Here is a 13,411-nt window from a genome sequence, read left to right on the forward strand (position 1 = left end):
CACCATCCTCCTTATTACATTAATGAACATTTCCTCAAGTGCTCACCCACCTCTCGCTAGGGTGCTCAGAGGTGTCATTCACAACATACTGAAAAATGAAAATGATATCCTCCGGGAGGTGTAATGTGGGTTTGAAAGGGAGAACACATTCCCCGGCCGGGAATTTCTGAAACATTTAGAGCTAGTGAAATAGTTGCGCAGAGGTTGGGGAATTTTCCCAGCCTTCCCCCATCAGCGAGTCTGCGGCGGAGCCCGGTGAGGGCTGCTGGGACGCGCAGGCTTGGGGATTCACCTCTTCGGCCACTGGGAGGCCCTCTGCGCTCCCTTTCCCCGGTGCCTGGCTGCGGCGATTACTCACTCGCGCAGCGGCACCCGCCTTCCACCAGGGAGCCCGGAGCTCTCCCGCCCGCCCCCGCCACCCGCGCCCCCGCCCCCATCTGCAGCTCGCTGGCTCGCTCGCTCTCGCTCTCTGTCTCACTCTCTCTCTCTTTCTCTCCCTCTCCTATCGGAGCACAATGAAAGCCTGTGTGTCGCCGTGACTCCGGGCGGGAGCCAGTGTCAGCAAAGCGGCTAACAACAGACGAGAAAGAGAAAGGAAAATACAAGCTACTTTTTTCTTTTTTTTTCCATCGATAAAGCGGAGCAATACAAGAGATAGAACCACATTGCTTATTGCGAGTCCAGACCCTCAGATCCACTGGCCGGGGATGGAATGTACAAAAGTGGACAGAAAAGTGGCTGGACATGACTCGGTGCAATTTGCTGGAAGTTTGTAAGTTTGACCATCGTTTGTAAATTACTCTCGGAAGAGTTTCTCTTGATATTGTATTAGAATAGAGCCGGGGGTGAGGAATAGAAACGTAAGCGGGAAGGAAAAAATGTGTTGAAGGATCTCGCTCAGTGGCTAGCGACTTCAGACTGCTTTCATTTAAGGCTAGGAAACCTTAGAGGGAATGAGGTTTTGGATTAGTGATTGGATTAGCTGAAGAAAAAAGCATGGTCCAAAAGTCCAATTACTGACATTGTTAACAATTGAAAAGCTGTCTCCGTCTTTTGGGAGAAGGCAACATCCTACAAAACCCCAAAGAGGAGAAAACACCGGAGCAAAGGGAAAGGGAGGAAAAATAATTCTAAAATCCGAAAGACAGTCTCCCTTGGTTTTTGCACATTTTGAACATTGACTTCAAAGACCTTCTGAAGAAGCACCGGTTTTTTATATATTTTTTTTTAACGTGAGAAAAAGTAAAGGTTTCATAGACCACGGTAGAAATGTGTTTCTCTACAGAAACATCCCCATAAAGAATTTTCCAAAACAGCTAGGTGAGGGGGAGTCCAGCTCTCTATTAATACCTCTCTCAATTCTTTTTGCTGTGTGATTCTGTCTCTTGCTGGACAATCCCTGATTTCTTAATCTAACCCCAGATCCTGTGTTTACAAAGTACCTAGTGGCTCTTGTCAGCTTGGTGGGGGAAAAAATCCACCAACTCTGTCCAACTTCTCCAGAGCTGTCAAATGCAATTAGAGTAAGTTGATCAGGGTTTGTTTCCAACTTATCCTCTCCAATTGGTTTCTATTCTTTTTCCCCACCCTCTTTTTACTGACTCCCCTCCCCCACACCTTCCCCACCGCTCCCCCCAACCTCTGAAGACCTCTATTCATGTGGCCCTGAACACTGAGCTCACATTGTCAAAAACAGATTTGCCTGCAATAGCCTAAAGGAGCCTCTTTCCATATCACCATCCCAGAGGCAGGAATCATTGTGTCCGGTAAGATGGGGGACACAGCGCCCCCGCAGGCCCCCGCAGGAGGGCTGGGGGGGGCCTCTGGGGCGGGGCTCCTTGGAGGGGGCTCAGTCACCCCTAGAGTGCACAGTGCTATCGTGGAGCGTCTCCGGGCTCGTATCGCCGTCTGCCGCCAGCACCACCTGAGCTGTGAAGGACGCTATGAACGTGGTAGGGCTGAGAGCTCAGACCGGGAAAGAGAGAGCACCTTGCAGCTCCTGAGCCTTGTACAGCATGGCCAAGGGGCAAGGAAGGCTGGCAAACACACCAAGGCCACCGCCACTGCAGCCACCACTACAGCCCCTCCACTGACCCCTGCTGCCCCTCCTACAGCCGCCCAAGCAGCAGCAACAGCAGCAGCCCCACCACCCCCACCAGACTATCACCATCACCACCAGCAGCACCTACTGAACAGTAGCAATAATGGTGGCGGTGGTGGGATAAACGGAGAGCAGCAACCACCAGCTTCAACCCCTGGAGACCAGAGGAACTCAACCCTGATTGCGGTAAGGCACCTGGTTTTTCTCATGATTCTGGCTGTGGCCATGTGGCCTTTTGGGAGGGTAGAGGTTGCCTTGGCCTAATGTAGAATGGATGGCAGTAGAAAAGGCCAAGATATCACCTGACTACCTCAAAGGCCACTGGATGTATTGTTTGAGTGGTTTTATACTCTTACCCATCAAGTTCTTCTGGGTAACCTCATTTATTGGTTTTCCTCCACTTAAAGGGCATTCCTTTACTGATAAGAAGTCTGAGTTTTCCAGAGGCTCTCTGGGGTCCACAGCTTGTAAAAGAAGAGGCTGCACAAGCTGGCAAGATCTCAGCCACTGAAGAAGGCCCTGTCTCAAGGATCCTTCTGCTTTGGCTAGCTCTAATTAGGCCCAGCAAGCCATTCTTCAGTCTGAGAGCATTTATCAGCCCAGCTGACCTTTATCAAAGCTTTTCCTTCTTGCCCCATTTCCTCTCCCTCTTTTGAAGTGGCCCTTCTCCTTAGGTTAAGGGAACATAAATGGTGATCTGTAACACAGAGCAATTTCCCTGAGTGTCCACTCAGGCAAAAACAAAATTTGAGGAATATATCCCAAAGATAGACTAGTGGAGGAATGTTTCTTAAGAAACCTACTTCCTGATTTCCTGTAGACTCTGCTACCTCCTCACCCCCATCTAGCTTCCTTTCCTAGGCACTCCAATCAAGTAGTGCTAAATTAGAGCATTCATTCAAGTGGGCAGGCTCAAAGTAGCTATTTACACAGCTATCTTCCTAGGAAGTATCTTGTCTTCAGCCACTCCTGGCGAAAGGGTATCAAACCTGAAAATTCTGATTAAGACTCTGGCTGGAAGTTCTTCCTCAGAGACACAGACACACCCCATCCCAGAGGAATATCCCTTGAATCATTGATTCTTGGTGCCAGTCCTGGTTAGGTGACTGCCTGCAGTGTGCAGGCTTTCCCCACAGTTGCTGGCCAGTGGCCTCTGGGTAGAAGGTGGAACCCTGCCCTGCAGCCCCGCACGCTCCCTCCCTTACTGGGTTCTGTGGGACTCCTGCAGTTCTGTGCCTGCTTGGAACACAGCTCTAGTTCACCCAAACCAGCCCTAATGACAGTCTACAACAGAAAATGGCCATGCAAGCCCAAAAGTACTCAAAAAGCCCAAAGGAGAGGCTGGTACTGTGTCTAACTCCTCCTTCAAAGGGGCTTGAAGATGATTTCTAGAAAGAGTACATCCTTCAGTCAGGCCTATAGGATGCTTCTTTCTGGCTCCCCTGATCCCTGACCTGGATCCATGGTGAGGAAGTTTCCAGGAAGCTCTGGGGTCAGGGATGGTGCTCCTCTCCCCCACTGAACACAGATTTGCTTGGGATGCCTTAGAACTGTGACTTTTTGATGCCAGCTCCAGGTTAAAACTAACTGCTAACAGTTAAACTGCCCAGTGTCTACTGTTTATTCTTGAACACAATGTGTTTGTGGGGTTATATTGGAGCTTTAAAGCCTAATTTCTTTTCTCCTCCACTTGCTCTATCCCTACTTCTCCCTGGAATTCCCTAGGAAGGCAGTGGGAGTTTGTTTTGTGAAAGAGAGATGCTAGGGTGAACGGGGGGGGGGGGATGAGTAAAGAATTGCTCCAATGGAGAGAAGAATGAGGTTTGTATGTATGTGTGTGTCACCAGTATCTACAGCCAAAAGTATCTAAATGCCTTGATTGTCCCCAGTAAATTTATAATCTGTCTGCAAGTCTCCCCATAATACGGCTTTGTGCGCTTCACAGTTTCCTGGTAAGTGTTTCTGGGGATGATACTGAGAGCAAGGCACCCAGCCCAACCCCGAGAGGAGAAGACTGATCTCTGCCCTGGGTGCCAAGACTGAAGGGCCAGAAAAGGGCCACAGTGGGGGCTTTTTCCATGGCCTTCACATCCCAGCCTCTGCGAGGAAGGTGGCATGTCTGCCTATGGCCTTGTTTTTTTGGTGTTTGCTTTTGTCCAGCTTGGAAGAAAGATGAGGCTGATTCTTTTGCTTGAGCGTTTGGCAATGTGAAATGAAACCAACTTCAGTGGTGACTGTAACTTTGCAATGGCAATATCCATGCTGGGAGGGGAGGGAGGGAACACTGAAGACTTACTGCTGCTGAAGCCAAAGGGGACTGCAGTGCTACCCCTGTTCTAAGAGGGGATCTGTTTTCTCTCTTCTGACCACCAACTACCTCCTAAAACATTCCCTTAGTGGAGCTCCCTCTCCGAGTGCGGTGATGATGGGAAGAGGTACAGTGTAAGTTAGAAGGGAACAGATAGTTTATTTCTAATGGTTGCTTTTCATTGAAACTGTGTGGCCTTGCAAGGGTTGACCCCCACCTCCTTTTGGTTATTGGAAATTCCCTCTCCATTTTAGCTTCTAAATTTGGCTCTTTGTTACTCAGCATGGTACTCAGAGATGGTGAGGCAGGTGCTGTTTTAACCTGATAACACTGTGTCTGAAGGGAAACTTCGCATCTGGGTTTGATTCACCAAGCCGACTACATCGCAGGTCTCACTTCACTCGGGCTTCTCTTATTTTCAGAGTCACTGTTAATTTAAAAGGGTCTTTGCTGCAAATGAATGTCAGAATTCTCTCCTAATTTTATCACTACTGTGTCCATAACCAGATTTATGTGGTCTCGGTGTGTTGAATGTATCACTTTAATAGTTAATTTGTATGCCATAAGTGGCCATAAATGTCCTTTGGAGAAAGGGAGAGAATATTGATCATCTAAAATCAAATAAGTGCTGTTTCCTCAGATGAAAGCTCTGTGTCCCATGTGCCTTCTAGTATAATGACTTGTATAGAGTGGGTAATATTTGCTGAATGAGGGTGTAAGGACAACTTCTGTTTGGTGGGATAGTGTTGACTTTGAGGCATGTTATACTGCAAGGAATAGTGTCTGAATCCTTTCAATACCCTAGGTTTCAAGAACAATGCAAGAATAACCTCCAAGGCAGTTCTAATTCTGTCCACATTGAGAGCCTAATTCTGCAGCCCTTACTCAGCCAGTTTCTTCATTTAGCTCAAGTACAAGTTCAGGGGAAGCCCCACTGCTGCAGAGACTGCGGAACAGGGCCTTTCAGAGGATCCAGATTGTAGGGCTTTAAGCAGATCTACATTTCTAACCACTTGGAGCAGGCTTTAGGCACTAAATCATTTTCTGGTGAAGTATGTTTGAATCTTTGAATGAACTGTGAAACTGAATAATTGCTGGTCCAGGGAACAGTAAGGTTTAGAGCTTCTGTGATACATTATTAATCTTTCCCTTTTGCCTGAGACAAGCTCTTTTTCTGTTGCATAGATTGTGTTGCTAGGATGAGTAGATAAGTGGTTCCAAGTCATGTTGGCTTCAGAGATTACCTTTTCTCTAATGCGGTGTGGGGAAGAAAGCAGATCAGCCCAGGCGCCTAACCATCTGGGTGACCTAGGACAAGTTACTTGGCAGACATGCGTGAAATGGAGAACAATCATGCTGCCCTAGCTTGTTGAGAGAAGTGAATGGACGTGTGTTTTTGAATAGGCTTTGGAAAAAATTAAACTCTGCAGAAATGCAAGGCATCATTACTAGTATTACTAATAATAAACTACTAACAACGAATGATAATACCAGTTTTTCTAGGGATTAAATATATACTCAGCTTTCAGTTGTCTGTTTTAAATGGTGAAATAGCTTTTGTTGTAAATAGAGGTATTGGTATTTCAAATTTAGTGCTGTCAAGATAAGACCGATATCAGTGTACTTAAGTGTTCCTGAAGGTCCCAGGAAATCCTAGTTAAAGTGCGCAATGCTGTGAGAGTCTCTGGAGTCTTTGAATGCATGTGCTTTAAAGGCCTTTGCACGGACCCAAGAAGCTTTGGAAAGGTGTGTCCCCTAGAGCGTCTAAGGAAATTTAGAAAAGTCTTTTATACAAATGGCATGGGAAAGTTAAATATTTTGTCAACAATAGTCTAAAATGTTAATTGTTAGCTTAAGAAAGTCAAACAAGTTAAATCATTGCCACTGTTCCTGGTTATTTTTAACTGATAATAATCACATTTCCGACTGACAATTCAAAATTTGAGAGCTTTAAGTGGGGGGCCAGATCTGGGTGTCTGTGGCTGTCTTTGTGATAAACGGTGATAAATGTCCTCCCTGGGAGAGTGATAGGAATGTTTACATTATTTATACAGGCAACCATAATTTCCTTAAGAACTGACCTATTTTTGTTCTGTTTTCCAGGACAAAGTAATAAAGGGAGAGTTCTTATCTATCCAGGACCTCCCTACCACTTCTATCAAGTAAATATAATCAGAATTATAAGATCTTGCAAAGACAAAAGGGTTCAAGTGGAGAGAGAAGTTGGTGCAATTCTTTAAAATTGACAGAAAGCTTGCTTTGACAGCAAGGTGCTGTTAACATGTAAACCAAGATGTCTTGCTTGTTTAGGTTGATGTTTGTTTGTAGAAGGCATCTGCTTTCTTGGATATAACGCTATTGATAGGTGATGTTCATCAAATTTTTCTAAATCTTAAAGTTTAATACCTTATGGCTTCCCTGTAAACATTTTTAAGTACCAAGATATTTAAACATGGGCTTTCAAATATTCTTAGACATAGCAATTAAATATAACTTAAAGAGTGACCATGATTAGCTGTTTTTGTTTTTATTGTTGTTTGTTTGTGTTTGCTTTTAGCCCTGTTATTTTATCCCAAAAAGCCTAGAAGGGAATCTGGAAAAAAAAAAAAATTATGCAATTCTGCTAGGCATGGCAGCTAAACCTTTCTGAGTGGATTCTCCTACTTCCTTGTTCTTTAATCCAGTACTTTATATACACTCATGTTCATAAGCAGGGCCATGTTTAATGAAAACAATTCTAAGTTCTTCCTTCTGCATTTTCATACTAATTTTCCTCACACTCCCACAGGCTCTGTGGGAGAATAAGAAGAAATACAGCTAAAGACACAGTCCCTACTTATAGTCTAACAGAGAAATCAAGACCACCTCAATATAGTAACAGCAAAATTATTAACCAGGTGGAATGTACCAAAATTGATACAGAAAATTAGAGGAAGAGAAGAACAAATACTTATTGAGCCCTAGAATGTCCAAGGCACTTATATTACATATTTTATGCGATGCCTGCAAATACCAGGTGAGTAAGCAGCATCTGCCCCATTTTACAAATAAGAAAACTGAGGCTTAGACGTGGAGTAAATGGAAGAATTTAATGCGTAGATTTTATAGTTAGACCTGCGTTCAGATCCCTACTTCACACCTACTAGCTGTGTGAGTTTGGGAAAATAATTTTATTCTCTTTTTGGCATCAATGTCATCAGTATTTTTCTAAATAAAGCTTAATGTTATTTAGAAAAATAACCAGCATAGTGCCTGATACACAGTAGGTGCTCAAAACATCAATAGTTGGTAGGAGAGAGATTCAAATCCAGGCCAGGGATAGCTTTCGGGAGAACGTGAGTCACCAGCAGAGGAGGGAGAGAATGTGGACACGGGGGGATGGGGTTGCTGAGTGCGGCTCGCAGGTGGGCGTGAAGGTTAAGTGTTTGGGGAACAGAGGCTGAGCCTGACTGACACTGAGGTCGGGTGTGAGTCATGAGGGTGACAGGTGAGGTCGATCCACATCCTGGAGGGTCTGGAGGTCTGGCGAGAGCAAATGAGAAGCCCTGAAAAATGGTGGAACAGGAAGGCTCAGAGGAGTCAGCAACGGTGAAGCAATAATCATCCTTCGTATTCTTGCAGACAAGTGTTCCGTTTCCCCTCCGTGCTACCTACCTCCAGTCCCTCGAGATGCTTAATGCCTTGCTATTTACACACTTCTCCCATTCATAGTGAGTTATATACAGCATGGCATGGCCTTTGGTGCTGAAAGGAGATGGTTTTACAAGCACACTAGCTACATGCAGAAGAGAAACTAAAAGAGGCAAAGCTAACTACAACCCTCCTCCTAGGTTTACTAGGCTTTCCAGTGCAAACCAGAATGGCCCTGTTGGTAAAAGTATATTCTCTTGATGTGTAAACTGATCTGCCCTCAAATGTTTGCTTGTGTACTAACTTGGAAAAGGTATTTTCATTTTTTTTGAAAAAAATCATGAGCAAAACTGTATGAGAAGCTGTGATTCTAGCTGGGCTTTGAGATTTACTTAGTTATTTACTTGCTTTTAATACAGATGTGTTGCAGATCTTTTATTTGCCCTAAGGTTCAGTCAGATACCAGTTTCCCCCATTTGGTTCTTGTTTACAAGGCACGGGGAAGGGACCCTATGGAACAGATGGTAAAGTAGAAAAGCCAACATGCCCCCCACCCCACCCCCAACACCCATCCAGGGCACGATGCTGTGATGCTGACCATAGCTAACAGGCTGTGTACCAGCTGCTTGGACCTTTTCCTACATATATCTAAGGGACAGATGTGAAAGAATAAAAGCTGTTCCACTTCCCTAGAGAGGGCGTGAAGAAAGAAGTTCATGTATTCTCCACAGGCCTGAAGAAGACGAGAGAATCGGGCCCTACTGTAGCCAAATTACTGAAAGAATGACTGCAAAAATGGGCAAATAATAATAGTGACACACACCACAGCTCTCCATGGTGCTTAACAGTTTTAGCAAAGTCAAGATGGTGGACATGGGTGCTTTATAGAGTTTGGGGAAATTATTCCTTAATTCAGTAATCTTTTTATTTTTATTTTTTGGCAGCTGGCCCATAAGGGGTAATTCAGTAATCACTGTGCAGCTCCTTTATGCCATGCTTTGTGCCAGGAATACATTAATGAGCAAGTTGATATAGCCTTTGCCCTCTTAGAATTTACAGTCTAAAGGGGAGGTGGGTAGGGCTGGAAACAGAAGTGTTAAAATTGTTTTAGGAGCCTGGGATCTGGGGTGAGACTACCAGGTTTCCAATCACAGCTCTACCACTTAATACCTGCATCTTCTTGGATAAGTCAGTTAAACTCTCTTGCCCCAGTTTCCTCAGCTATAAAATGAAATAATAGTAATAGAACCAACATCTTAGAGTCATTGATTAAATGAGGCAATTGCCTAGAACCTCGAAGAGGTTTAATACATTTTAGCTGTTATTATTAATGTGATAAGTTACGTACCTGAATCAGATTCATGGTTTTTCCAGCCCAGCATTCTAGCTCCAGAAGTGCATCAGACAATTTGTGGAAGGGCCTGGCTTTTCTTTTAAATATTTACTTAAAATGGTTAGTGAGGCATAACATATTATTCAGTTTTCCTCAATAGTTTAACATGGAGATGTCATCTGGGATAGATTTACATCTTCCCGGATTGAGTTAAATAGTTTCCCTCCTGAGAGTAGGACCAATGAATATCTCTTCCATTCCTAGGATTCTTGGACTCCCAATCTAGAACTTGACTAGAGTGAGTCAAGTGAGAACTTGAGTCCTTACTTCTAGAATACAATCTGGGTTTCCATTCAGTTACCCAGCGAGTCTGAAGTGTGAGCTTAGTGATGAGCAAATGAGAAATTTAAACCACCGATTGAAAGTTTGAATCATTAGAACCAAATAGCCCAAACTTAACAATTTAATTGAATTATTAATTCAAAATAATGAATAATTCTTAAGTGAATCGTCACAGAGTCACGAAAGGTAAGAAGCTTCCTGTTGTAGAGATTTAAATTTATGCTTTTGAAAGCCAGATCCCTGGTTAAAGTTGCTAAGGAGTCAGTTTACTTACTGCATCTACAAATGAACTGTCAACCCAAATTTGACCTATTCCCAACCCTGTTGAGAAGCATGTTGAAAATTCCATGCCTTGATGCAGTTCTTAGCTTGGAATCTCATCTTTGCTCAGTGCCTCCTAAAGTGCGACTTTCCATAAGAAACACGAGGACAATGTTGCCAAGACTTCAAAGGAAGTTTTAGTGATGATAATTCCTAATCAGAAGCACAAAGTTCCTATGAAAAAGTGACAGGGTTGGAATAAGAATAGTCCCTGTTTTTCGGTGGAAGATATTTGGGCAAGGATGGATTCATTCGTTCTGTTAGCAAAGAATGCACTAAAAAAAATTGTGGTTTTGTTTCTTTTTTTTGCTTAACGTTTATTCCCCACTATTTAAACTTGGATACCCTCCCCCTTCTCAAGGATGATAATGCTTAAGAAATGCAGTGTCAAACTCAGTTGGATTTGTTTTGTTTTGTGTTGTTCTGTTTTGTTTTTAATGGTGTTCTTGCTTCCTGAGTCATTCTGGCAGGTTCATATGTTGATTTGGAATCATTAACATTGTTGCTTTTAAAATTCTCTTTTGTCAGAAGTGTGGCTGAGTTATATTTGTGGGTCTTCTCCAGCACATTAATAATTCTCACCCACGTGGAGCTCAACACCTTGAATTCTTCATTGTGTAACAGAGTTCTTTTCAGGGTAGTTCTGACTTATTTGAACAGAAAGTTAATTACATGTCTTTTTTTTTTCAAGAAACATTAGTTGCAACAAAAGTCTGTTGCAACTGCTAATAACTTACCAGGAGTCTGGTGGATACACAGTATAATCTCTTAGAGTTGTGGTAACCAGGGTGCAAAGAAGGAGCTTATGACTGCAATGGGTACTGCACTGTGTCTTTGAAATGACCACTGCCATCCTTAAGCAAAATTTGCTCATTTCTGGAGGTCTCTGGAGTCTAAATTATGTAAAAATTAAAAAAAAAAAAAAAAAAAAAAAAAAAACCTCTGGCTAAGCAGCTGAGAAATCAAGTTTTTTGTTGCTGTTGCTGTGGTGCGCCTAAGTGCACCGATACTTGCTAAACCAGCTAAGGCTTACACGTTGGATTGCCACAGGACACCATGTAATTTCAGACAGCAAAAAGTATGTGCTAGTGGTATTCTCCGTTTGTTTGTTTCACAGAAGTGTTGAAAAAGTGCAAAGTGCAGATGTAAGAGGAAAGAGGAAAGAACAGCAGTCCTCCTGACCGAAACAACAGGCAGAGGCAATCATTTAGTAAGGTCTGGGTCCAAGAAGTGTAGCCATTGCACCAAAAAGAGCTTCCTTTTCTCGCTTAGATTCTTTGCATGTGGATCTATTTGCAGGCTCAGTCCCCCAGAGAGAGATTCTGAGCTGTCTTTGTGCTAAATTAAACATTAGTTTTCTCCTTGGGAACCTGATCTTCCATAGAGTAGGCAACAAAATCTTTCCGAGAGAGCTCCCAGCTAAGCATTTCCCTCAGGAAGACACCAGCTCAGGAGCCTTTTCACCTCTGCTGTCTGCTTAGCTGGGTGTGTGTGTGTGTGTGTGTGTGTCTCTGTGTGTGTGTGTGTGTGTGTGTGTGTGTGTGTGTGTGTGTGTGTGTGTGTGTGTGTGTGTGTGTGTGTGTGTGTGTGTGTGTTGTATGGTCTAGCCAGGTCTAGAAGCTTTTAGAGCAAGGACTTGTACTTTAATCTTTGGTCCAATGCTGGAGGACCCATGCCAGCTTAGCATATAATAAGTGAAAACAGTCAGAGCAGCCCCTAGATCATGAAGATTACAACCACACATGGAAAGGAGTTTGCTTTGCTCTCTCCTCCCAATTCTGCACCATAGCAATGAAACGGAGTGTGTTGCAAAACAGAAGCCATCTCACTTCTAGCCTTCTCTCATCTCCATCCTGCCCTGGCCCCTAGAGGGCCAGTTCATATTGGTCTAAAAATAGGACACTACTCTACAATTTATAGAGTTGTATGAGCCCTCAGAGAGAAAACAGACCAAACCCTCTTTTCGCAGATGAAGAAATTGAAGCCCATTTTAAAAAAAAATAAACAAAAACCTGCAAGATCCCATAGCAGTAGAGCTAGGATTCAAATTCAAGTTTCCTGATATGTACTCCAGGTTACAAAAGTAGTCATTTTAGTAAGGATTTTTAAATAAACCTATATTTAAAAAAAAGAGAGAACAGGAGAAATTTGGGACTCTTACTAAAATTTTGGTAGTAGGAGGAGCATGAAATTTAGAGCCTGTGTTTGGTTGTTTTTTTTAAGTGACGACAGTGATTCTTTCCATCCCACATGCCGCATGGTAATGTGACTCTTCTCCTCTCATCAAAAAGGGGATGCTATTTCCCCCCTTGAATCTTGAATGGCCTCGCCACTTGCTTTAACCAAAAGTATGTGACAGCAATTACGTGCACTACTTCTGAGGCAGGCCTTCCTCAAGCCCTCTTGGAACACTGACCGGAGACCACCCTGTAAGGAAGTGGTCTAGCCAGCTGGAGGATGAGCATCCACATGCAGAGAACCAGTGTACCCCTGCCTCTGACCAGAACCCACTGCCCACATGTGAGTGAGGCCATCTTGGACCCAGCCTACCTTCCAATGCAGTGCAGCCCTACCCATGAGCCCAGGTTGGAGGCAGCAGAGGAAATGCTCGGCCAATCTACAGAGTAGGAGAAATACTACGTTATTGTTTTAAACCACTAACTTTTGGGGTGGTTTGTAATGTAGCAAAAGTAACTAAAAACCTTTACATGAAAAACCTTAACATGGAAGATGGATCCACTTCTTTAGCGGTGGATTAACACAGACTTGTAATATCTTTAAGCCTCATTTTCCACTTTTCAGGATAATAGTAACTAATTCAAAGGTCATGAGGATTAAACGAGATAATACATGCAAGAGCCTAGCACATTGTCCAGCATGTGGCAGAGCTTACCAGACATTAGTTCCCCTGCTTTCTCCTTTGTTGCTTCTCACTGTGTTACATTAGGTGCCCCCTTCCTTCGCCATCTCACTTACACTTCATGGGCATCAGTGTTCCCCTAGGCTTCCTCAGCTCACTGTTCCTCTGAACGACGATTTATTTTTTTCTCTCCTGTATGATGGCCTGGTCATTCCTCCTAACTACCAAATTTCCAGCATTCTTGTTACGCTCCGGGGAACACATCTGCCTTTAGTAGTCTACTCTTAAAATAGATAAGGGTTAACCTCATAAAGATGTCACTCCCCTTGTACTGTTATGCTGCCCTTGGGAGAGTCAAACAGCATAGCAAATATATATGGGCAGTGTAATTGCATTCGATCTTCTAGGTCACAGAAGACTTTGTTAGCTAGTGCAGAGTATGGGGGGAAAGTAAGCATATTCTATCTTTAAGAGCACTGCTTCTAAACTCTCACTTTTTTTTGGTAGGAAATTCTC

At 43.6% G+C, this 13,411-nt stretch overlaps 1 protein-coding gene across 1 annotated transcript in view; it reads left to right on the top strand.

The window, feature by feature from the left end:
• The first annotated feature begins 1,658 nt into the window (after nt 1–1,658).
• MAML2 (mastermind like transcriptional coactivator 2) overlaps nt 1,659–13,411 on the top strand; it is a 325,642-nt gene continuing 313,889 nt past the window's right edge. Inside the window, exon 1 of the mRNA XM_063095610.1 lies at nt 1,659–2,287. Coding sequence (XP_062951680.1) covers nt 1,772–2,287 — 516 coding nt within the window. The 5' untranslated portion in view covers nt 1,659–1,771. The remainder of the gene's footprint in view (nt 2,288–13,411) is intronic.

Source organism: Cynocephalus volans, chromosome 4 (genome assembly GCF_027409185.1).
Source record: "Cynocephalus volans isolate mCynVol1 chromosome 4, mCynVol1.pri, whole genome shotgun sequence".
NCBI classification, from domain to species: Eukaryota; Metazoa; Chordata; class Mammalia; order Dermoptera; family Cynocephalidae; genus Cynocephalus; species Cynocephalus volans.